Raw genomic sequence first — 25,999 nt, 5'->3', positions numbered from 1 at the left:
AAAGCACTCCGTTAACCTCTGCTGCCCTGCATTAGAGGAACATACTTCAGCTCCAGTTAAACTGAAGTTTAATAAACTCTTGGATGCTGTAGGATCCCTCCAGCCTTTGCAGCAGCCAGTCCTCCCTCGCCCTAGCCTGGCTCTGGGTCCACATCCAGTGCTGGCATTTGCCATAACGAGCAGTGCCAAGGTGGGGAACCATCAACATCGCTCTGGCCTCTGATGGGAGCCCACCATCAATCGCGGATGCTACGCTCTCACGCCTTGCATTTCTTTCTGTGGGGGCCATGAGGATAAGGGAAAGGATGTTTGAAACTCTCCCCCATTTCTCCTTGGCCCCCAAAATCTAACCTATAGCTTAATGCACTTTTATCTCTAGAGGGTTAGCTCCACATCGCTCATATTGCAGCAGAGAGAAAGTCCACGTTCCCCATGGGAGCCAGGGCAATCCCAGTCTTTTAAACTATACCAACCACTGATGCAAGCAGCTGTGCTTGAGAAAATACTGGGAAATGCTGCTTGCCTCACGATTTAAGTGCAATGCTTTCTTCATCTGAAAAAGATGTGTACAGTTCAATAATCTCCTCTTAATGAAGTTTTGCCAGCTTATCAAGGAGTAAAAACGATACCAAATGACTTGGCCAATTACTCTCATGAGACATTTGTGCAAGAGCCCAAGCATATGGTTTGCAAAGGAAAGGGATGAAAATGATTTACAGAAGCAGCAAGGCAAAGGTTTGTTGATAATGAGGCACTAAGAGGAAATGGGATGAATGTGTCTAAGATTCCTCTGGTAAATGAATAACGAATAGTATTCATAGCCAGCAACTTACGTTTTTCATTTTGACCTGAGAATAGCAAGATGCAGGGAAAATGACAGTTATTAAGAAAAAAAAATCCATTTGGTAGCACTGAACAAGGAAAACATCCACCCAAGTGCGCTCTCGTGAAAGGGGAGCCGCGAATTGCTGAAAGGGTAAACTGCGCCTGTCAAGTAATTCACAGCACTGTGCACTCCGAGGCCTGAGAAGGGGGATTTCATTTCACTCGAGGACTACTTCACCTTGCAAAATGCTTAATTATCACCAGGGGGGAAAAAAAAAAAGAAAGTAGGTTTGCACAAGTCAAGAGAATTTGACCTTTTCTTTCTTCTCCACCTCAGTGGTTCGCTTCTCCGCTGAGACCGCCCGCGCCCGGTGAGCCGCACTCCCACAGCATCCGTCTGCCCTGCGTGCGCTCTCCAGCCACTCGACCCTGACCGCTGAAGTTACCAGGGTCTGGCCACTGCATTTGGTAGTGACCGAACCAAGCCGAGATGTGGAACTCTCACCATCACCTGCAGCACTGAATTCCTTTATAAAGCCATTCTGGGGGCCAATTTTTTCTAGGGACAGACTGGACCAGAGAGGACATTTGCCCCTCATGCTCTGGCAGCTGTGGATGGTGGGGGGAGCAGCATGGCTCTGCCAGCGCTGATGGACTGCAGCCACCTCTGCCAGCTGGAGATGGCCCCAGCTGCTCAGCACCACGATTACACCCAAATGCAGGACCAAACACGCCTACGGGACACAGGAGGATGAGCAGTGAGAGCATCGTGCAAATGGCTTTTGTGCCTTTCCTCTTATTTCTTTTCTAAAATATTTCTTGCTTCCTCACTCTTCAGATCATATATACGGCATCCCTACCATCAGTAAACAGTTCTCCATTTTCTTCTTATCATCCAGCATGTGAAAGCAATCTTTACTGCACAGCATCCACACCCTGTCCAGCAGTGTCCTCTGGGTTCCCCACAGCATTCACCCAGCCATATCGGAGGGTCACACAGAGATGCCTGAGCCACAATGAGCCCAAGTGGAACGAGGCACCGCTATTGCTCATCTTGTAGGGATGGCAAACTGAGATGGAGAGCCACCAAGTGCAGAACAGCTCTGAGATGTCTAAGCCTGAGTTTTAAGAAGTACTTAGCATTGTCTAATATTTTTGCACCTTGAAGATGAAGGGCCTGTTGGCCTCAACATGCTTCGTAGATGCCCTGAATAACGCAATACCTTTGTATCTTTGCCACCCTGTCTAAGCCCCTGTTCAGTCCAACACGCAACACACTCCCCAGTCTTCAGACCATTCTGTCACATCCAGATTTCTTACTCCAGTCTTCTGCTGGGATAAGAATCTGTGTCCCCAGATACAGATTTTATTGTGTCTGTAGTTAGATTGAAGAATATATGCTCCCCTACTTTGCCTGGGTCCAATATGCACTCCACATCTATTGGGTTAAATGGCCACTGCAAGCAGAGACAGTTCAGACCTGGCTGGAAGCATGCTCAGAACATGAGAAAACTGCAGAGTATTTAGGTGTGAGAATCAAAACTGTCACTGCTGAGTGAGCGAGAACCACAGCTCCTTATGGCTTGTTCTTGGACAATTTTCAGAAGAAAGGCATGAAGCACATTTCCTACCCAACGCCCAGCTCCACTGCAAGGCTGACGTTCTTGCTCCACAGCACAGCGCACCAAAACTTTTGAAAAAAGATATTGCCATTTTTTTCTGACATGGAGAAAACAAAAATGTTCTTCATTTTCTCTACGTTCTTGGAAACAGCTTAATTGATTCAGATGAACTTTAAAAAAAAAAATAGTATTATGAAAACAGCCAGAGGCAAACAACTACTGTGGGAGCTTTTAGGCCAAATTGTTAAGTTTTGATTAAGTTAGAAGCAACTGGAGGCAGGATTTTGGTAGGAAGTGTCAGACAGTAGACACAAAAAACAATGACTCTGGTAAGACACTTCCTAACAGAGAACAAAAAAAAAAAAAAAAGAATCTTGGAAACAGAGAAGCTCCTGGAGCATCACTAATTCTCAGCAGAACAGGATGATTACGTGAAAAATGATGACTATGAAAATCAGCCTAAATTAAAAATTGTATCCACATCAGCTGAGCTCATGCCCACTTCTGCGTTTGTTTCCAGTTAACATTCCAGGATGGGATCATATTGACATGAGTGACTGCAAATGTCAAGCAAACATTAGCAAATATTTACAGAAATCATCTTTAGGAACTCGTGAAAAGGTGTATTTGCCCCAGAAACCTGCTTCTGCAGTGATGCTCATCCAGCCAGGGAACAGAAGAGACTCTTCTCTCGTGTGCCCACCGTGTACCTACTTTCCACTCACCAGCACAGATCACCATTCAGCTGCCTAATTCTCACACCAGCTGACACACACGCACAATCTGCTGACCAAAGATTACTCACAAACATCACCCCAACAAAAACCTTGGGTCCCAGACAGACTTACACAAATCATACCTTGATCACAGACAATTTGCAAATGCAATGTGACGGGCGCTCATTCCTTCTGCCCCCTCTTGTCTTCCAAAACACTCCCTTAGAGGAGCCCTTGTTTTTCGAGGTTTCTGGTCTACATGCGGGTGTCTGTGTGTTGACACAACCCCCAGCTCAGAAGTACTCTGCCTAAAGCAGACACCATCCCTGTGCCAGTGCCACAACCAGAGCTTCGGTGTTTAAAAGTTGCCTTTTCTAGCAGGGTGGGACGCAATGGGAGGTCTTAACAGTACCTGGAAAGAGTGACTGCAGGCAGGATGTCCTAGAGAAGATAAAATACACAATCCTAAAACAGGGGCTGGAATCCACGCGTGTCGAAAGCGCCAGTCTGAAAGGTACATACTGTTTCAGAGTTTCCTAGCTGACAGTAAGCAAGACCCCTTTTCACCTGCTGCATCTTCCTCCACTCTTTAGAAATATGCCTATCTGCAATAGTCTGGAAAGAATGAAATTTGGGAAGAACAGATAAACACTTCAGTTTCCAATGTCTGAGGATTCTCGGCATTAGTGGGGCCACTAGGCACTGCCGGCCTCCGCTTCCCAAAACATTCCCAGATCTTGGGCTCAGAGTGTCTGCAAGGAAAGTTGCCAGGGGCTGCAGCGGGTTGCTTTCTCCTTCCTTCTCGTCTCAGACTAGGCTTCCCACATACTGTCTTCTCAGATTTACTATCTCACCGTACATTTGGGTCATGATTCTGCAGATTTCTGCAGACTTCATGAGAGGCAAACATGCCCGTACGGGAATGTATGATTTCTGCTGCAATTCATTTTGTTCATAAGGCTCTCAGGAGAAGATATACGGTCAGACATAAATAATGGGGCTCCAAACTGCCTACATCCTTCACTGAACACAGTTACGAGGCTGCAGCTTCCAACAGGCCAGGGTTTTAGTGCTAGAGGAAATTGTGGAGGCTCTCCATCCCAAAGAAGGGGTCAGAGAGCACATGCACTGCGCCTGCCGGTACTGAGAGGCTCGCCTGGAATCAGGGACTCTCTGTATGTATGCAGCTCCCATCCTCTGTTTTTCAAAGCAAAGATGCAGCTTCTCAAATTGGCTTAAATCATGCCGTTCTTCCTCAGTGACACCTCCTACGGCTGATGAAGCTGAGGCTTATAAACAGGGATAGCACAACTGCTATACAGTCCAGTTTGCTTCAAGCTGTGGTACATACTGGACTAAGTAACCTTCTCCTCTAAGCAACTCCTTTGTAAAATAGCTCCCAGTAGAGAGGGATAGGGGATGTGTGTGTGTGTAACTTCATCAAGAACACAATCTGGCATAAACAGAAAAGAAAACTTTAGTGCTCCATCTCCTGTCAGTAGATGGACCGTGATGTTCAGATGCTACAGTAAGAAGCTGTATAGATTACTACCAGCTGGGGACAGTCTGGAAGCCAGCATGTCATCTCTTTATTTAACAGGCCTTGCCCCCAGGACAAAGCTCTGCCAGGAGAGGTGGGAGATATGGAGCAGAGCTGCCCACCTGGGGAAGGGGTGGCCTGGCACAATGTCCCTTTGCGCAGGACGCGACCGGGCGAGGGGCAGGCAGGGACAGTCCTGCTGGGCTCAACCACACTGCTACTCTGCTACCACCGCCGCACTGCTGGGTCCCCTGCTTATCCGCACCCCCTGCTCCAGGCGTACCTAGCCTGCTCTGGGTTGTGTTTCAAGCAGCCTTCAGTACCTTCATCTGCTGGTTTCATCAGCTTGTCCATGCTCACACTGCTGTGTCGGTACTCCTGGCACAGGGCTGAGCAAACGGGAACTGTTTCGCTCACCATAGCCAGGCACCTCTGCAAAACCACCCGCTACTCAGCCTCCTGCCAGCAGAACCCAGACCCACAGACCTGCTTCATCTCAGACGTACGGGGAGGAAGAGTGTCCAAGCAACTACTTTAGCTGTCTACATACTTATATCGCCTTTTCCTGTGGGGCCATTTTCATAGAGCCCACTCGAGCTGACTTTGCTCCCACTGGGATGCCACTGCAGGCTTTCAGCTCCTGCTCCCATTCCTTTTGACTCCCTGAGAAGGAGTTCTCAGCAAAATTTTTGGTTTTAATGAAATCTGTTGGCTAAACCAGGCCACTCCCTGTTTTTCCCCAGTAGGGAATTAATTTCTGTCAAACTCAACATTCACAGCCGTATTCTTGACTTTCGGGACCCACTCAGTTCTCCTCATAACTCCTCCTGGGCTAGAACCCACTGGCCTCTTTCATGTTAATGCACATGTGTGGCCACTGCTACACACCATGGTTTATCTGCTCTGGGTTCCTAATCTGTCCATCTCTATGGGATGCGGAATCAGCCAGGTTTCTACACATGAGCCTACACCAGAGAATGTGCGTGTTGCCTGAGGCAATACTCGCATTTGTTTTTCTCTAGAAAAACCCAAGCCATTCCACTTGATTTTTGCCGAGTCCAGACAGGCCAGGCCAGTGCATACCAAACAGCCCAAATTTATGAACTTCTTCACAGGACAATACTAGGTTTCCTGGCTAATGTCTGAAAAGGAGTCAGATCACACTTTCCCTTTCTACTTCTCTGGAAGTCGTTAAAATCAACAGAATAGACAAAGGGCTGGATTAGTCCTGGTCGTTCTCTTGTAAAGTATCTGGGGGGTGATTCAGTTGTCCACTCATAGGTTTCTGGTGCCATGCAAGACACGCTGAGATCTCTCGGATGCCGACACGGGGCAGGGTAGATACCAAGGTCTTGAGGACCAGCACTGCGAGACCAGGCAGAGTAAATGGGGGCATCTAGGCCAAGCGTCACCTGGTTGGCTCAATGCCTCCTCCCAGCACCAGCCAAGCTTCCCCTCTCCACCATCCACAGGATGCTGGGTACCTCCTATTGCATTTACTAGCATCTTAAAAACCTGTTGAAATACTTTGGCCTCAAATCCTCTGCCTTGTTGCATGCTCTTCGTGTCTAGGTCCCCAAATATGGTGAAAAATTTGTGCCCTAGAATCTTGGTTGCAATCACAGCCTCTTGGTTCCTTTTTGGGTAAGCTTCAGGTCGTTTTCTAAAGACATCCATAGCTACCAACAAATATTGTCTGGCAGATTCCATCTCAGGCAAAGGCCCAACAACATTGACAGCAATGAATTGCAGTAAGGTCCCCAGGAGACACTGCTCTCTCCATCCTTCGGGACCCACTTTTGAAATATAACCCATGCAAGAAATGCATCACATTTGCTGTAGTAATTTTCCATCGTCTGTTTGCATTTTCCTCAAAACCAGTTCTCTCTTGGCTTGACTAAGGATTTTGCGACTTCAAGATGTCCAATGACTTTGACATCATAATGGAACCTCAGAACCTCCTTTCTGGGAGGTTTTGGGTATAATGAGCTCTCATGAATACTCATCACCCATTGTTTTATTTCCCTATCTCCTTTACAACATTTCATGTTTAAATTCCAAGCTTTCTCACTATGACCAGAGAACTTTTGCCCTGCTACTCTGAAGAGAGTCTATACTCCAAAGCAGATACAATTGCCAAATGAGGGTTTTTCTTCAACTAGACCTTGTTTTGATACCAGGAGCCTTTTTGAGGGACGCTTTTAGCTCCTTGAACTCTGCTCTTGCAAACCTACCTCTACTGGATGAAGCAGGAGCGTTTTCGTTCCTGCAGAACGTGAAAGAAAGGAGAAAAAAGAAAGGATGCAGCCTCAATCTTTTCTTGCTGTCCTGCTGAGGGAGGTATCTGCCCCCAAAAAGGGCATGTGAAGAAGGCAGTGGCAGAACTAGCCTTTGGTGACTTCGATCTTGTGTCAGTGCTGTCTCCAACCCACAGCTGTGTTTAGCAGAAACTGCTTCAGCTCTGAGAATGCACAGCTGCTCTCCTGCGGCCACAGAGGTAGCTTTCCCTTCTCACTAGGAGCGCGTGGAGCTTTTGTAACCCTGGCAAGTTGGCAGCTGAGCCTCCAGCAGCAGGATCAGTGCTCCTCAAGGCCAGGCAGGCTGACAGTGCCCTGCTCCCTTCCCTGGCATTGGGGAAGCATTGCCCCATCACCCCTGGCTAGGCGTTTGTCCAGGGTGCATGTTACACCCCTTTTCAACAGGTCGCCTCGCTCCGGGTTCCGTTTCAGATGGGCAGCCTGCTTATAAAACATTATCGGTTCCTGTCAAAGGGTTTGCCACACACCGGGATATTGTCAGCTATAACGGAGGGCTTGGAGGGCTGGCCATACGGTCCCTGCTCTGCTGGTTCCTCGAGTGAAGGCTGCTTACACCAGTGGTGGGAGACCCATGCTGCAGTTCACTGTGGACCTGTGCTAACACAAAAGCCATTTTCACTGCCAGATATCCACAGTGGAAACCAAAATGAAAATAGTAAGGCACATCCCAGATATTATCTATTAATGGTAAGGCACAGCACGCTTTGATTAACATATTACACAGCAAAGCTGTCGCTGGCTTTTTTTTTTTCTAACCAAGACAACAGATGAGGTCCAGGAGCTGGCTACAAGCTCAAAGAGACAGCTCAGGGCCTTGCCCACGGAGGCAGGCACCGCAAACAGATTGAGCAAACTTCTTTCTTTCACACGAGCTGTGTCTTTAAAGGAAAACACCGCACGTGGAAAGCCCTGATGCTCACCAACCAGGTACCAACCACAGTGATGGACATACTGAGTGTTAGCTCATCTCCCACCTTGGCTACGCTGAGCATTTTCCTGGATCCCGGTGGTCCAGCCTCCCATAGGCATTTCTCCCCAGCAAGGACACTTCCCCCAGTCCCTGCCTTCCCTTGTACCCATGGGGTGGCTCCATTTTGGACTGTCCCATCATCTCCCTCTCTGTCTAGTTTCAATTAGCAACTGCAGTACCTGGATGAGCATCTGCAATGCCTATAAATTACACTTGCGATAAACCCTCTCTTGCTGCTTGGCTTCCCTTGCAGCCCTCCCTCTGAAGCGGACTGCTGCCAAATGGAGACAAATAGGTTGTTCAACCAAGAACTCCATTTTTTTTTTTTTGCCACCAAGGCCAAGGAAACAGGGATTTCCAGTACAGCCAGCCACAAAAGTACCCTTCCCAAAACCAAACTAATTCAAGGCTACAAGGGAAGAGAGGGGTTCTCTGAACACCAGCTTAGTATCCCGCTACGGGCACCACAAAACCTTGCCACAGCCTCAGCTCTAACATAAAACCAGTATTACCCGGCTTTGCATGTGCAGCCTCGGGTCCCTCTGTTTCCTGAGTTGGGTTTGGGCCTTTCAGTAGACTTTTATGAGGCTCTGTCCTGACCAGCCATGTATTTATAACAACCCTCTCTGTGGATATTTCCCCTCCCCATCAGGGCTGCACTTAACCGAGCCACTGCACTCATGTTTGATGTTGTAGCCAATCCCCCATTGCTTGCTATCCTGCATAAGTCCCTTTTTCTAATAGCTGGTAGTGGTATGAACTGGATGGAAATACTCTTCTCTCTAGCACAGGACTTCATACCAGCAACCAGCTGCCCTCTCTTCCAGTAGCAGCTTTCTGACTGCTGTTCAAGGGCTGAAATGCAATATTTAAGCTCCGCCATAAATCCCACAGCTTCATGGAGTGTTTCTGGCCTCCTGCACAACCTGCCTAAGTGTCTAGCAATTGGTCCATCGGCTATTTATCTTGGAAGTCCTCACTGGCATCTGGAGATGTGAGGAACACAAAATGTCTGCAGGTCCTCTGCCAATTTAGGTGGGTCTCTTCTTCCTCTTGCCTTCTAGCATTTGGCTGTGTCCTGTCTAGCTCAGAACGATATCTGGCTCCAATCTGCTTATGAAGGTTCAGACTAAATCTTGATAAGCCAGGTTATGTCTATAACAGCACTTCTCAGCTCTCAGGTATGGGTCTTTGCCACAGCTGTGCTCCTGACTCCGCTCCAGGATGAGGTCTGGGCACGCAGCATCCCAGGGAAGGCTGGAAAAGAACCGCACAGAGCTCCAGAAGGTCTCACAGCCTCCCAAACTGGAGACTAGCACCGCAGCCCAGACTACGGAGCGTACCCCTGCCCCAGCGTTTGACCTCAGGCTCTTCTCTGTGAACAAGAGCTGCAGAGCAAGGCTCCGTCCGGCTCCTCTTTCCAGCCAGCCACGCGGTGGGAACAGACGTGCATCAGCCTCCCATGGGGTCCTTTCTCAAGTGGCATCGCTGGGGCTGGAAAAACCTGATGCTGTGGGCCTCCTACGGGTGACCCAAGCCCCGCCTGGCAGACCCAGCAGCCTGAGACCATCTCCACGCCCAGCAGGCTGGTACCCTGGTGAGCCTTTGGTTTCCTTTTTGAGATGGCTTTCTATTCCTTCAGAAACCTTTCTGTGGCTCAGGCCTCCTATTAAGTTTCAGGCTGAATAACATTTTCCTGTTTCTCTTGTTTTGTGAAACATCTTCTGGCCTGTGTCACACACGTTCCCCAGCACCTCATGGAGCTGGGGTCTTACAGCTGGGCCTTTGGATCTCTCTGGGCACTGTCCCAGCACAGAGTCATTCTCTGATCGTTTTTGACCCTTTCTGGAAAAATTCCTGGTGTTGCCCTCTCTCCCTGAGCACAGCTTACAACTTTGTTTTGTTTTGATTTGGTTCTGGTATGAATTCCTTTCACTTTCCACTGCTCGTGAATACATGAGATGTCTGCAAGCACCTTTGTTATCTGATCCTGCTTGCATCAAAAGCGTTCATACCGTTCCCCTTTTCCCTCTTTGGAAACTGCAACCTACCCCGACACCAGTGCTACCGCTCCCGACTGAAGGAGTTAGCCAGTATCCCAAGTCCCGAGGAGGCAGTTTCCACTACAGGGAGGAGCTGACGAGACCCAGGGTATTTGTTTCATGCGGTGGTGTTTGCACACAAAGCACTATCTCCCTAAACACAGCAGCAATCAGATAGGAGTCATTTTGAGACATTACAAGTTTCTTTTATTTCCCCCAGACAGACATCTGCCTGAAACGTTTGTTCTGTCTCTTCCTCAGGTTCCTTATTTTGCATTGACAGCACTTCTCTGATGGGCCTTTCCCTTCAGTTGACTCCCTCTCTTTGTTTTCGTAGTGTTTTCAGACTTCTACTGAATAAAGGCAGTTGCTACCTTCATAAGCTCCACAGAGTTTTCACCCAGCCTCAGCGTGCAGCATGCCTGTCAGTGACTAAACCAGCTCACCTTTCAGGCTCCATCACCGGCCAAAAACTCACTTGCCTGACAGCTGATGAATGCAGTTCTTGCTAATAAAGAATATATTTAGAAATAATACTGATTCAACCATCTGTTTCCAGCAAGCATACTAACTGCATCAAGATAAACCCTTAAGCTGCATCTTCATATTAAAAAAAAAAAAAAAATCAGATTTAAATTGGCATTTAACCTCTCAGTAAGGCGATGCAATGGTCTTCAATCAGTGCAGATGAAGACAGATCATAGCTCATGGCATACCAGCTTGTCACAGCTAAATCCTGCCGGGACCTGAAGATAGCAGCTACCAAACGTTGAATCACAGCTATTCTCAATGGAGAGATAAAGAATTTTATGCTGGTGGATTCATACTTATATAGTCCATAAAATCAGCTGCAGACAACCTTCTGTAACCATGAGGAGTCTGCCACTACTCATCACCCCTCCAAGATATCTCCTCTTCTTCTTGCCCTGCCTCTTCTCATTCATCTCTGTTCCTTCCTCCCTTCCTCTCCCCTATTCCTCGTTGACCCGTCTCTCTTCAATCAAAAAATGGCCCTAGAAGTATTGTGGTGATCACTATTGCTCTCTCACATCATGCCTACTTATGTGACAGTCAAAATACAAAGATGATGCGCAAGTATGAATGAAAACACAACCAAGCAGAATCACCAGTATGTATAATAGCCTTGATTCATCTGAACTTACGCAGAAAATAAAATGGAGGTCATTTATTTAATACATGTCAGCAGCTTTCCTCCTTTACTTATGAACTTTCATTTACAAGTTGAGGCAGCTGAGAGACATGTAACTATGGTCAATTACTCTAACGCTTTATTCATATGAAATGTTCCCATCCATCTCTCAGTAAGTGATTCTCAAGTCACAGGGGTCCTATATTAGCTGTGTTACTCCTTCTCCTAATCCAGAACTATTTTTCTTTTTCTTTTGAAAATATATCTGCATGAAGATATTAGATGTACGCTTTCCAAGCTGATTAACAACTGAGACAGGATTTTGGCTTTTTTTCCAAATGCATAAGAGTCATACCTCAGAAACGCATGACTCTTGAGGCAGAGATTTCTCAGCATTTTCTGAAAAGCGGTGACCAACCCATGTCTTGTTTTGTCCAATATTGGTTGCCCACACTGATGAGTCGGTTTTTAGAGATGAGACCATTCCTGTGGATGGACAGATTGAGCCTATTGGTTACCAAGAGACCTGAGCAGGTGAGAACACAGCGGTTGCTACAGCTTATTGCACCAAATAAGGACCTGGCTGTCAGGAAACCTAAGTTCAGTCCCCTCCAAGATCAAGCACAGGACCTCTACTCCCTGAGTTCTCCAGTTCCGGCAGTGGGCTCCTTCTCCAGGCCTCCCAGAGCCTCCCCTTGCCCAAGCCACGGCCCTGGCAGGATCACGCTGATGCCGCTGCGTGGCGACAGCTTTCCCTCGCACAAGCCATTTGCAGGTTCTGAGTCTCAGTTTTTCCGACTGCAAAATGACTTGCTGCCACAGGATGCATCACGCTTTTTACCTGAGAGTTGCTACAGCTCCCCGAATGCCCTGAACACGACTTAAGGACTCCAAGGAGCGAAACTGGATCAAGAGCTGGGAACCGGAGCGACCGAATGGACAGGGCTGGAGATGTCCTTTAGCAGCAGACCTTGGCTCCGAGCCTCCCAGACACCCCCTCCTTTTTACAAGGGAAACTCATCATGGCTTGGAAAAGGAATAAATCTCCAAGATCTGAGGAACTGAAGTCTGCACAATAGCTCCCCTTAAACCCTGAGCGCGTTTAACTTGGGAGGTTCGAAACCACAGCCAGAGAAATCGCTTTTGATTCACAACTTGTTTGGAGCAGTCACCCATCGAGCAGCCGGTGAATCACTCCAGCCAGTCGGTTACTCATGCAACCGCACTGAACCTACACTCGAAAGGCAGCACAAAATAAACAGCCTGCAGCTCCAGATAACACACGCACGGCTCGTTCGCGCTATCTGGCATCAGCACACATTGTTAATGGGACTCCCACACCAAACCCTTAGGAAAAGACGGCGCCCTGGAAGCATCTCCAAATCTCTCTCCCCATCGGCGTTTCTCTCGTCTGCTTCGCACCGCGCCGCTTTCAAAACAATTAAGACGAGTCAAAAGTTTTAAGGCTCTTTCTTTCGGCACCCTTCTCGTTGCTGGTAAGCGTCCTGCTAGGGCTGTAACCCAGCGTCCGCTGCAGCGGAGTTAATCGCCATCAGCAGCGGGCGAGTCGGGAGTAAGCAGCTCTAGTGCGAAGAGAAATCATCTTACCGAAAAGGGGGGAGCGGCGGGAATAGAGCGGAGGAGAAGGGAGGGGGGCTGCCGCTCTTTCGACACATGAGTGTTATAAACAGTTCGGGTCAGGAATCCTATAAAAAGCCTCCAGCCAGATCTACCGTCCGAGTCAAGGGAAACGCAAAACATCTTTGGAAAGAGCCGCGGATAAATCTTCCTGCGTCGCCGGGGTAAGAAGCGTGAGCCCTACCTTCGCCTCCCGCTCCCGGAGGAAATCCCGCAGGTTTTCGCGGAGGAGATCCCGCACCTCCGAGGGGTCTGCTCAAACAGAGCCGTAGCCAAACTCCCGCCGAGAGCTCCCTCCCCTCCCTGGGAGGGTGCCGGAGCCCTTGAATGGCAGAGGGGGTGGCCCTATTGTGGAAAAGAGGGGGCGAGTGCCAGGGCGGCGCCAGCAGCGCGCCGGGAGCCGCCGGCCGGGCAACCGGTCCCGCGGCGCCCGGGAAGGGGCCGGCCCGGCCCCGCCGCCCCGCTCCGGCTCCCCGCCCCCGCTGGCTCCCGCCGCTTCTCCCGGATACCCACCGGGGTCCTGTCCCCACGGCCTGCCCCCGCTCCCCCCTCCCTCGCATCTCTCCCCCTTTATGCTCCCTTGGGGGTCAGGGCAGCGGCATCTCTCCGAACCTCTCCCCGCTGGGGTGCAGGGGGACTTCCGCACACAGCCCGCCTGCCTCCCCGCCGGCGCTATAATCCATGGGGAAGGAGCCTGGCTAGGAGCACAGACCCCAGATCAAAACTGAGGGGGGAGGGAAGGGGGAGGACGGGGGGGCAGGACCGAGGCTGTTGCCGTAGCTCGGGATTTTCCCCCACCCCACCCCACCCCAAGCTCTCTGTACCCTGGGGCAGGCGGGGGCCCTAGGGGGGCCGCAATAGCTAGAGACCCCCGGGAGGAGTGGGGGGCACGGCATCTCCCGGTACGGAGGGGCCCTGCAAGAGTCCTAGCGAGAGCACGCGGCTCCGCGTGCCCCCCACCCCAACCTGATCCGGGCTGGGGGCTGCAGTGGCGGCGGAGGCGGGGTGGGGGGTGCCTGTGGTCCTCCCCGTCGAGCTCCGCCAAGGCTCCGAGCAGCGACGGGCGCTGGGCGCGGGGAGCCCTGGGCGGCGGACAGCGAGCGGTCCCTGCCTGGAGGCGGGGGGTGGGGGGCGGCCGGCCAGCCGTGCCTGCAGCTCACAGTACACCGCGGGGAAGGAGGAGAAATGCACTAAAAGTGTCGATTCAAAAAAGCACGCAGTGGCCCTCTGATTCCTACGGCAGTTGCTTTCCGCACATCTATTAATAACGCACTTTAGGCTGCACTTTCTATTTCCTCGCTAAATAAAAGAAATGGTCGTTATTTGCATAACTCGGCACTTAAAGAATTTCCTCTGTGAGAGAAAGCCCGCTTCCTTTCTCCTGTCTCCTCTGAGCAAGCACTCCCATCACATTCGCCTTCACTCCCTAAAGGATTTTTTTTTCCAGCCCGTATTTCTAGACAGCAATATACGTATACATTTCTGTGCGTCTATGGGTATATGCACACATATGTTTCAAGACATATAACTTACTTCAGCTCCGCGCAGTAGGAATAGCAAGTCGCATTACTACAGCGCATAAATCATTCGAAAGCTTTTTCCTCTCCTAAGCCAAGATACATAACCTGTTCTGAGGGCTTTTATTGAAGATTTCGGCTTTAATTGGCGGTGCCGCTCTGCGGGATAACTTGCACCCCCCCTTTTTTAGGGCAGGGAAAGAGGGGGGAAGCCGTGCGAGGCCGTCGGTAGCGCCCAGACCAGGGGGACTAGCGGCGGGGGAGACGGGGACCCCGCCGGGACCCCCGCCCGGGCCGGGCCGGCAGCCGGGTCCCCGAGGGAGCCCCGGCCCTGCCAGCAGCCGGACTGCGAGCGCTTCGACCTCCTCCGGCCTCTTATTGATCGCAAGATGCGGCGAAAGAGCTCGGATCTGGAAAGAGAAGCCGAGAGAATAGACGGCCCGCATGGGCTTTTCAGAACTCGAAGAGACTAGTTTGTTAAAGAATTAAAATGGAAGAAAACAAAACACAAAAAAAAAAAAAAAAAAGGGAGGGGAACACCCGCTCCCGCCGGCTCGCGGAATGCCCGCCGTGCCCCCCGCCGGTCCGGTCCCCGCCACGCTGAGCTCGCCTGGGGGCTCTGCGGGCAAGGAGGGGAAAGGCGGAGGCGGGGAGCGGCTGCGGGGCGGGAACTGCGTTCCCCGGGCAGCGCAGGGACCCGCCGGGGCGATGGGCCCGCAGCAGCTCCGGGCGCGGGGGGCGGCCGGCGGCCGCAGCCTTGAGTTTTTGTTTTCAGGTTTTTTTTTTTTTCCTCCTTTAATTGAAACACTTACTTTTTTTTCTTAAATTGAGGGCCTGGTGTCCCACCACCCCAGCATCCTCCTCAGACCCCAGGCAACCAGAACGCAGGAGCCAGCAGCCCCCGCCGCACAAGGCGCACGGCAGGACCGGCACCGGAGCGGCGGCGGGAGGCGGCAGGCCACCGTCCTGCACCCCGGCTTCCCGAACAAACCCTCCCCCCGCCCCCCTCATAGTTCTCCCCGCCGGCCTTGCATCCCTCTGGCGCGTTAGCGGGCCCGCTGCGGGGGGCACAGGGCGGCCCGCTCTTCCCCCGCACTGAGGGTGTTTATCCGGGCTCCGTGCGTTGCCCGGTCCCGGTCCCTCTGGCCGGGCGCGGTGGGCTCAGGCGTTTGGGAGAAGGCGGAGAGGCTCCTACAGCTGCTACAGTCGCCCTGCGAAACCCCGATCTGGCTGTTTATTAGCGAGTCTCCCTTTCTGATCATTATTGTTATATTGTTATATATTGTTATCCTCGCGGGTCCATGTGTCTCCCATTACAGCCCACCGTCCCTACCCACATCACATAGGAGCTTGCAACCAGCGCGGCCACGGGCGCGGGGTCCCGCTTGAAAATAAATCGCGGCGGAGGGGAACCTGGCCGTGTTAAGGAGGGCGACAAACTCGCGTGGGTCTACCGGGGTTTGTAATGTGTTATTGTAGGCTAAGCCGGCGCCCTGGGCTTTGCAACCTACGAAAACAAGAGAGCCGGTTAGCAGTGAGGAGCGGGCAGACCCGGCCCGGGCGGCGGGGAAGGCACCGGCGGCTACCCCACGCTCCCGCTTCGCCCGGCGGGAGCGGCGAACGGGTCCCCTCCGGCCGCGAGTCCCTGCAACCCCACCGCGCCCTTCCTCGTGGGCCCTGGCCTGCCCCGTGAAGGCCTCCGCGGCTGCGGAGCGGGACCTGGTGCCGGTGTGGGGCAGCGGGAGCGAGGGAGCGGCTCAGGCGGGGAGCACTCCGGCCTAAGGCCCCGGCCCAAACAAAGTGGGACCGGATCGACCCCGGCCCGGCCCGACGAAGCGCGGGCTCTGGTTGCGGCTGCCGGGCACTGCTGCCTGGAGAGGACTTCACTTCCTCCCCGGGAGGGGAGTCACCGGTGCCGGAGGTGCGGGGAAACCGGGTCTGTGGACCTGGATCCGGGGAGGGGTGAGGGGAGTCCACTCAGCGAGTGATGGACGGCGGGGCTGAGCGAGGCTCGGCGCGCCGGGGTGCGGGAGGTGGGCTGGGGACAGGCGCCTCTGCCTCCTTCCGAGTCTAGAGACAGGGGAAAGGGAAAGTAAAGAGTGAAGAGTACTCGAAATAACGGCGAGAGCCTAGAGGTGGGATCGCCGGCCTGAGCCGGGCCTCTGAAGGTTTCCTCGCCCCCACCACCCTACAGTCACAGCCCGTTTGAGGGACTCCCCGGAGACCCTGGCCCGGCCCTGTCCTTGTCCCTGCCCGGCGGGGTCGCGGTAGACCGGCACACCGAGGATGGGGGATACGGCCACCCCCCCCCTCAGCAGCGACTCGCTGAATCCAGGCCTGGGAAGCCCCTCTTTGCCCGCACAGAGGGCGCCGGGAGGGAGACGAAGAGATTTCATTTCCACTTTCCCTTCTTCGGAAAAAAAAAATAAAATTGTGGGGGTCTTGTTTAGTTGGTTGTTGGGGGTTTTTTTTTTGTTTTGTTTTGTTTTGTTTTCGTGGTTTTTTTTTTCTTTTTCTTTCCTCGCCCTATTCGCCTCGATAGAGTGGAAACCTCCCCGAGAAGCGTTTTACACCCGCGCTCGGAAGCGCCGTGAGAAGCGGCCCCGTTCCACGCTGCCACAGCGCAAGGGAGTGTCTTAATTACCGCTAATGACCCGCGGAGAAGATGCGAGCGGGTTATCTGCAGCAGGGCAGAAATCAATTAGGGGAGTGGCAATTAGGGGAGAAAGTGAAAGACAGGGAAGTGGGAGAGACCGTTACAGCGGAAAGTGGGGATTTCGGTGAAGTTCTCCAGAAATTCTCCCACTGGAAGAGGCTCCCCGTAGAGAATATTTTGCGTAGCCCGGCGATCAGCGCTCTCCTTCCGTTTCTCTCCCTGTTTACCGCGGATTTCCCCGCATCGCCCGAGAACTAACGCCTTCGGGGCGCACACCGGCCCCGCTCAGAAATTACAATTAAAATCACGGCGAAGGGGGACATAAGGGGGGAAAGGAAAGGCGGCTTTCCCCGGGCATCGCGGGCTCCAGACCCGGCTGGGGATAAAGATGCTGGGGATAAAGAGACTGGGCGGGGGGTAGGGGGGACACGGCAGCCCCCAGCCCAGCCCCGTACCGCGGTAGCCCCCGGGGCTCGGCACGCCGGGGTCTCCTTGACCCTGGGGGGAGCCATCCTGCCGGGCAGCCCCTCCCCACCCCGGGAGGTCCTCTCCGGCCCCCCGGGCGTATCTCCCCGGTGTCGCCCCCGGTGCTTCCCCCCCGCCGCAGGCCGAGGACTCACCGTAACAGGAGACCTGCAGGGCTCCGTTGTGGCCGCTGCTCTCTTGCAGCTTGAGGTTGCTCTCCGGGGGGGTTTTGCAGGGGCCTCGCTGCATGTAGAGGTGCGGGGGCTGCTGCTGCTGCTGCGGGTATTTGTTAAAGGCGGCCGGAGCTCCGGCGGAGCCGGGAGCCTGCACGCTGCCGTCCAGGGACTGGCATTCCGGCTGGCTGTAGCGAGCCCGGCACTTGGTGCTGCTGTCACCAAAGCCTTGTCCTTTGCTGGCCAGGAAAGTAGGGCTGAACTTGTCACTTGCTTGAAATGCCCTAAAAGGCGAGGAGCCTTCTGTGCCCTGGGAGGCTGCGTTGTAGTAGGAATCCATGGCAGCCGGATCACAATAAGAAACACAAGTATCAGCATTCATTCCTAAAATTAAAAGGCCCGAGTGTCCTTAATGCGCTTGGAGGGGCACCAGGAACCTCTCTTTCTCTCTCGGTCTCGCATACACACACACTCACAGCTGGGCCAGGCTCTAAGAGGATTCAGATGTTCTTGAAAGCTGACCAGATCTCCAAACCCCCTTAAGATCTCGCACAGTAAAAGGGGTCTTTTTCCTTCCCTCCCTCCCTCTCTCTCTCCCTCCCTCTCTCTCTCTCTCTCACACACACACACACACACACACACTTGCCCTCCGTCTCTCCCTGGAAACTATCTACGCTCTAAAGAGGCTCTTCTCCGCGCTTCCCCCCCAACACATAGGAAAAAGAAAAGGGAAAAGAAAAAAAAAAAAAAGTAGCGAAAGACCTCTCCCCCAATTAATATGTAGATGATGACAGTGGAGGGGAGGGGGCCCAAGAAGGGGGATGTGTGTATGTGTATGGGGGTGTGTGGAAGTAGAGGGGGATGGAGGTCCTATCTTTTGCCTTTAAAAAAAAAAAACCCAAAAGTTTTTATTATTAAAAACCAGAAACCGAAGAGATAACACGAAGGGATGACCGTGGGATCCGCGCAGGCGGAAGCACCGTGGGCAATCTGACGCTCGGTTCGCTCCGGCCCCCTCCGCTGCTCGTTGCTCGCTGCTCCCCCCACCCCCCCGCATTAAAGGCAATACGGATTTCCCCCGCAGCTATATGTCCTTAACCCCCCACCCCTCCATTAACCCCTTCAGCTCTCCCAGCGCTGCTGCGCGCCTTTCGCGTCCCCTGGCACGGCGATGCCGCGCTCGCCCAGCGCATTGCCAGGCAAAGCTCTCGCCGGGGCCTCGCCGCACCTCGGTGACCGTCGGTGTTTATTTACCCCAGAAAACGTGCTCTCTCCAGGTGTAAAACGACTGGATTGGAAAGCGGGAGGGCAGCGGAGCGGGGGCGGTTTAACAGGGGTCACCCAACGCACAAAATCGGCCCCGGCTTCTGGGAGGTGAACTTGCGAAGGGACAGAGGCTGGCAGGAGCCATTTTTGGTTTGAAGGGTCAATTGCAACCCAAAAAGGGCTTAAAAATAAATCAATACTCACCTTCCGTCGTGTGTCCCGTCCCCTACCCTCCCGCCATTCAACCTGATCGCCCTCCTCCCCCAGTTAACTCCTGCTACCCCTTACACTGGCTCTTACCCCGCCTGCCCCTCGTCCCCACATCTGGTTTCTATTGCTCGCTTACCTTGAAGTTTTTGGTAATAAAGATATTACGCAAACTACATCCACAGTTCTTCGGTTGAAAAAAAAAAAAAAGAAAAAGAAAAAGAAAGAAGGAAAGAAAAGGGAAAAAAAAAAGAAACAGAAAAATGAAGAAAGCGAAAGAAAGAAGGCCCTTAATCCCTTGGGGAAAGCGGGCCGTGGCGGAGCTGGCGGGGGGCACCGGCGGCGGTTCTGGAATCCCAGTGGGCTCCCCCCGGGCCCACGTATCCTCCCTTCTCCCCCCGGCTCCCCCCCTCCAGGCAGAGAAGGGAGAGACTGGTGCCTTTCTTCTCTGTGCGTGTGTCTGTGTGCGCGGTGGTGGGCGAGCGGGATGCGGCAAGGCGGGAGTGCGGATCTCGGGGCGCGGGGTGTGGGGGGGGGAGGCTGCGGCTGCGTCCCACCCTCCAGGAGCAAAACCATCAGAAAAAAAAAAAGAAACACCCCAGCAAAACTACTGGTTTCATTAGCTCCGATCTGACAAGAACAGCCCCCCTCACCTCAGATGCAGAGGGGATTTCTAGCGAGGTCGTCGTTAAAACAGCCAGAGAGGGATTAATTTACTAAATTTCCAACCATTTTTTTGCTAGTCTCCCTCAGAGCAGCTCTGGGCTCGCTCAGCTTTCTGGTCCAAGAAAGCTTTCAGCGGATTTGCCTTCTTTATTACCTCGCTTAATTCTTTCCTCGTCGTTTCTCTCTCCCCTCCCAAACTTCTCCCTCCTCCTTCCCCACGGCTTAATAAAAAAGCAAACCGACTCAGTGCATGTGAATCTTTCTAAAAACCACTTCGGGGTGGCCAAGGAAAAGGCGCTACCGGTACCCGCAGCCTGCGACCGGCTCCGTAGGGCTGCCCTGCGGCGGAGCTGGTCGCAGGCTGCGGGTACCCGTAGCGCCCCGACTCCCGCACCCCGGCTCCTCCGCAACGGATTCGCAGCCGCTCTCGTGGAGGAGAGTATTTGAGAGTGCGAGGGCGTTAAATACTTTTTTTTTTTTTTTCCCCAGCCAGTTTCTCCCCGAGCAATTATTTTGGCGAACGAAGAAGCAGACTGAAAGAAGCCATGCGAGGGCAGCCCGCGATTGCTGCCGCGTTATCCTCGGCCTCGGGATTTCTGTCCGGCAAAATTAAAATTAAACAATAGCAACAACAACAACAAAAACTAAAGGGAAAGATTCCGCGATCAGGCAGGAGATTACGATTGTCTTTTAACTTTTTTTTTTTTCCCCAGAAGCCATGCAGGGGCTGGCAGACGCTGCTCCGGGGTCTACCTCGGCCAGAGCACTCCGCCAGCCCTTCCTTGCATGTAACTGTAACGAAAAGTCCATTAGTTGCCAATCAGGGCTAATCCGCAGCCCCGCGGAAAGGACCGCAATAAACCCCATCTCTCTAATGGCCAATTTGTGTCCCTGGAAGCGGGAGGTTAATTCGGGAATCGTTACCGAGGGAAAGTGTGCTGGCAAATACCTGGCGATCTGGCGGGGGATGGGCGTTGTGTGTGTGAGAGAAATAACGAGGGAATCGCTTTTCCGGACGTTTTCGTTTGCCTGGGTTGGGTTTTGCCAGGAGACCTCTCAGGAAGTTTGACGGGGGTGAACGAGAGGCAGTGGGGCTGCGCGCCGCGGTGCATCCCCGCCTGCGGGAGAGCATGGGCGGAGAGGGACACGCACCACTCGGAACCCGCTCTCCCCGTTTTTCCTCCCAGTGACCCCAAACCCTCTGCACCAAAAGGGGAGGGCGGAAGAGCGGCCGAAAGGCTCCGCGCTCCGCAGCGACCGCTTGCCAATTCCGCCCGTGTGCGTGCTTTGTGTCGAGACCGTTTTCAGGTAACAGTCGCTGCTGGTTTTGGAAGGGGTCGGTCCCCAGGGTCCCTCCTCACAACGGGGCAGCCCAGGGGCGGCAGCTCCCACCCGGCAATTCACTGCTTGGGGGAATCGTCCGGGTCCCCAGCTCCAGCTGTCCCAGGTGTCCCCTCCCGGCGACAACCCAGCCCAGGGCTTGTTTTCGGGAAGCCGTTTCCTTTCCAGTGGGGCAGGAGCGAGCATCGCTCCCGGGTAAGGAGCCGGTACGAGGGGCAGGCAATAGCAGGCGGATCCTACACCTCGATCTCTGCAAGGGGAAAAAAAAATAAAAATCTCGATATCTCTGCAATTTAGACGCCTAGGCTTGTATCACGCCCCGGGAAAAGGCAGAGGTGCGCGACAGTTTCTGAGTACCGGGTCCAGGGCTGCGGATGGCGGGGAGGTGGCTCGGAGGAAGAAGAGGAGGAGGAGGAGGGAACGGGCCGCTCGGCTTTCCCAGCCACCGCCGGGACGAACCCGCCGTGTCCCCCCCTCCAAGCCTCCACCGTCCTCCCGGGGCTCCGGTCTCTCGGGGCCGGCCCGGAGCTGGTGCCGGTGGCTGGGAGATTAAACACCTCGGTGCAGGGAGGGGGATGGGGGGGGGGGGGGCGGAGTGGATCTTTCACACCGTTCCCTCCCGGCTCTTTGGCAGAGCCCTGCCCTTGGAAACTGCCTCCAGTTTGTTTCCCCGTCGGGTTGGTTTGTGTGGTCACTTCAGAGCTGCCGGCTCTTTTTGTACCGGACCGAGATCTGAAGGCGACCTATTTATAACATCACTGCTGGGGGGAAGAGAGAGGAAAAAAATACTCGTGCTAATCTCCCAATTTTTTTTTTTTTTCTTTTTCCTTTCCAGCGGGACGAGTGTGGCATCTTTATTTCGGGAGGGGGCTTGCCCGGCAGCAGAGCCACGGGGACCCGCCGGTACAGTGCTGGGGCCCGAGCTGCGCCGGGGCTTTGCTCTTCTGCCCTCAGCTCTTTTTCTCGGGGGTAAACCTATATACAGCTATACGTGGTGTCGACCGTTACTAAAACACATTATTCGTGTCACGAAGCAGCGTACGGAGAGATGCAGCTGACCCGCTCCTCTCCTTCCCGGGAAAAGCCAAGGCGGAGGCTTTGGGTCGGGCCAGGCTGGTTTCTGACCCTCCGGGCTTCTGCCGGCAAAACTCTTTCCCCCGTGTCCCCCGAGCTCCCCCCGCTGCCTCGCACCGCCGCTCCAGCCCCGCATCACCGCCTGCGCTCCCCCCCGGCTCCCGCCCCGCAGCCTCGCTGCCCGCCCCGCTGCTGTGGGGACGGCTTCCTCCGTCCGGATCCGTAGGTGTGCACAGCCACGGGTGTCTGTGCAGCTGTCTGTCTGCACCAAAACCGGGCACCTTCCTGGTCCCTCCGGCGCGGAACAAACCAGACCTGGGCTGCCCTTCGCGGACGGTGCCCGGGCTCCGGTTCAGCCTTTCTAGCCAAGCTATTTTTTTTTTAAGATTTATTTCCTTTTTTTTTAAATATAATTTTTATTTTAAAAATTATTTCTTTTTCTTTATTATTTCTTTTTTTTTTTTCTTTTAATTTTGTTTTTTTTTCTCCGGCGGGAGAAGGGCAGCTGGGCCCGCTCCGGCGAGGGGCATCCAGGCCGGTGGCCGGGGGTTTCGCTCTGCGCCGCAACACAGAGAGGGAGCGGAGCACGAGGTCCCCGAACCTCCCGGTCCCGTCAGCCCCAGAAAAACACGGAACCGAAAAATCACTGCTTTTGGCACCGCGCTCCCCAGGGGCCTCGGTGACGCCACGGCGTGAGAGCCAATGGGGAGGTGGAGCGGGGGCCCCCCCAGGCTGAGTCGGGCGGGGATGCTCGGGCCGGCCGCTGCCTTCGGCCCCCGGCCTGGGCTGAGGGTGAGAGCCCCGCCGCGCCCTTCCTCCCGCTTACTAGTACCCCGTTTAGGGAAGGGGGTGGCTATGTTTAATATGCCACCCCCGGACTTAAATTTTCGGTGGGTTTCTGTAAATTCCTTCCTGCGGGGAAAAAATCACTTGCTGCTAATTTCCTCGGCGCTTTCCCTCTGCGAGTGACCGTGCCAGACCCCGCTCCGAAGTCAGGGGCTGAGGTTTTTTTTTTCGCTCGAATCGGAAGCCGCGGCGCAAGGCAGGCAGAGCGGCCCGCAGGCTCTCTGGGCGGGCTAGCTGCTGGGGTCGCCCCGCGGCTACTTGCCGGGAGCTCCCCGGGAGGGTGTAGGGGGCCCGGCGGCAGCAGAGCCCGAAGGATGCGGCTTTGGGTACCGCTCCGGGCGTCCCGGGGGCTGCGCCGCGGCACCGGGGGGGACCGGCAGCCCCGAGACCCCAGCGCCGGGTTCGGCTCCCGGGGACAGAACAAGGGCAGCCTCCGGCACCGGTGACCTTTCGGGGCCAGGATGCTCGCCGCGGGGGTCGGGGGAGGGGGGGGAATGAGCATTTCCCGGTGGGGTGGGCCGGTCTGAGAATGTCCTCTTTGCCCTGCGCACGAAACAAAGAGGCCGAGGAGGAGGGGGCTGCGAGCCCAAGGCATCCGGTGGCATTCGGTGCACCTGTCAGCGCGGCTCCCCCTGACCTTTACCAGCCGGGACAGCCCGCGGCGGGGCGGGGAGGGGGTGGTTAGGGGTTGCCTGTGCCCCAGCCCGGTGACCCACCTCCAGCATTCCTCGGTGACGAGCAGCTGGTGCCTGCTGCCCAGGGCGGCTGCCGAGCGCTCCCAGGGAAGCGTGGATCTTTTTAATTACAAATATGAGGCACTCGGGGCAAGGAGAGGCCGGCTCAGCCCCGTCCCCGTTACCAGCCGGCCGTGGGATTTAGTTTGTTCCCTTCCCTGCCTTACGTCCTGAGAAATATTTTCACCCCCGGTCGTTTGTAAAAAAATTGTAAAAACCCCACCTTTCTCGTTGCAATCTCCGATCAGCTCCCCAAAACCGTCCCTAAACTAAACAAGAACAGATCTCCCCAAATAAAGCGACTCCTCATCTGCCGCTGCGAATAATAACCGTTATGACTTTTTTTTTTTTTCCGGATTATAGTCGCGCCTCAATTACAGAAATCACAGAGACATGTTAGGCGGTCAGCGCACCACGCACGAATTTATTTTCCCTGTGATTTGCGCCGAAGTCTGCTGACCCACCAGCGAAGGGGCTGGGGGCGACGGCTGCAGCGCGCCTGCGAGCCCCCGGCCCCGCGGCGAGCTCCCGGGCTGCGCTCCCACGCGTGTCCCGGGCTCACTGCAGTGGCTTCACCCCCATGCCGCTGCTCGGAGGGTCGGTTCCCAGGGCAGTGGGGCCGGAGGAAATCTCCTCTTTCTTCAACAGGTTAATTCGGGGAGGGATACAGGAAGGGGGATTTTTAAATTTTATTTTATTTATTTATTTATTTATTTATTGCGGGTAGGGAGCTCGTGGAAAAGCCCCTTCTACAAATGCCCCGAAAAGGGAGAGGAGCAGGGCAAGGAGGATTTGCAAACAGCGTGCTCGGCTCCTTTTGCACGGCCGCTTATCCTTGCCGGGATCCCCGCTGGGCTCCGCTTTCCAGCGCGCTGTGGACTCGCAGCCGCTGATCTGATTCCTAGCAGGGGCTTAACGCCGCTTTTCGGGTCTCCTGGACCATGGCTGTTTTATTTTCTGTTACTCGTTTGCTTATTTATTTTTTAAAGACTTCCAGGAACGCTGCTTTTCCTTATTTTAGGGTCTTTTTTTTTTTTTTTTTTTTTTTGAGCTCCTGAAAAAAATCTGATGTAGGCTGATTGTCTCAGAGCTGTGCCTAATGAAGGGAAAATTGGTTCACTGGGTTCACAGATGCCTTCCACAGGATGGCTCAGGGTTGCTCTTTCTTACAGAAAGCATCCAAGAAATTTTGCAAGCCGTGGAGCTGACCGAAGGGTCGCCTGGATGTAGATCCCATGGGGATGCCATTTATTTATTGTAGTCTCACACCGAGGGAAGCACCCTTGTTTTAAGGCAGAAAAACTGAGTCTCAAACAAGCGATCGCCCAAACTCTTACTAAGCCACAACATTTGCTATCAGCTGGGAGCTGGGAGAGAGCCCAGGAGTCCTGAGGGTCTCTGCCCCTCTTTCCAGTGAGCAGCTTGGCAGTGCCAGCCATCCTCACACAGGAACGCAAGCGACTGGGATTTCCCCAGGTCCTGAGCTTCTTCAGCTTCCGCTGGAGCCAGTGAAAGCTGCAGCAGTTCAGACAGAAATCAGGCCACTGTGGTTTAGACTACCGAGTCAGAAGCCCCAATGGTGTGCACCCCGTCTTCAAACTTCACGGCCAAAAATCCTGCTCAGCCACAGCGAGAGACCTCTGCCCAGCAGCCATCCTCAGCTTTTAGTGATCATCCACCCATGAAACCTTCTCATCAGGACACAACCACAGGCAGGACACAAGAGAAAGTCACCCAGAAAGCCCAGAGAGGAGAAGAGTCCGAATAGCATCGTTAGGACACCCACTATCAAGGCAGGAGCTAGGACTTGGTGTGACTTGTTATCTTTGGTGGCTTGAAGATTGGAAAGATAAAAAAGAGGGACTAAAACCAACAGCAGCAGCAGCAACAGCAATGAAACAAATGCAGCGCCTCCACAGCCATTGCAGTCTGGGATGGAGACAGCCTGCGGCTGCGCTGATGCTGGGACGGGGCGAAAGGACAGTCAGACAGACCTTCCCCGAGTCAGAAATGACAGTCCGGTCAGCTGAGCCCCAGGGCCACCTGTGTCCTCCCTGCTGCTCAGATTTATAGAGTGTAACATTTTAATAAAAAACACACACACCTCTCCACTTTGGTGCATTAAGAGATTTCTAGCAAAACACAGTAATGTTGCTATAAATTTCCCTCCCAGCACCCTCACAAGTAATAACTCAAGCCCCAGCATTTTGTATTTAATGTTTATTTTGATGGC

General features: G+C 53.7%; 1 protein-coding gene across 2 annotated transcripts in view; it reads right to left on the bottom strand.

Moving 5' to 3' along the window:
- The window catches only part of ALX4 (ALX homeobox 4), a 40,259-nt gene extending 22,245 nt beyond the window's left edge, over positions 1-18,014 (bottom strand). Inside the window, exons 1-2 of one of the 2 annotated variants that reach the window (XM_086748793.1) lie at positions 17,615-18,014; positions 6,497-6,499 (exon numbers count right to left, since the gene is read on the bottom strand). In XM_086748793.1, the coding sequence (XP_086604919.1) occupies positions 6,497-6,499; positions 17,615-18,014 (403 nt within the window). The remainder of the gene's footprint in view (positions 1-6,496; positions 6,500-17,614) is intronic. The other variant, XM_086748792.1, reaches the window with a different exon arrangement.
- Between the last annotated feature and the right edge of the window lie 7,985 nt (positions 18,015-25,999).

Source organism: Chlamydotis macqueenii, chromosome 5 (genome assembly GCF_036417535.1).
Source record: "Chlamydotis macqueenii isolate bChlMac1 chromosome 5, bChlMac1.mat, whole genome shotgun sequence".
Classification (NCBI taxonomy): Eukaryota; Metazoa; Chordata; class Aves; order Otidiformes; family Otididae; genus Chlamydotis; species Chlamydotis macqueenii.
Note: the sequence above shows the minus strand (reverse complement) of the source record. Positions and strands in the feature narration are given on the sequence as shown.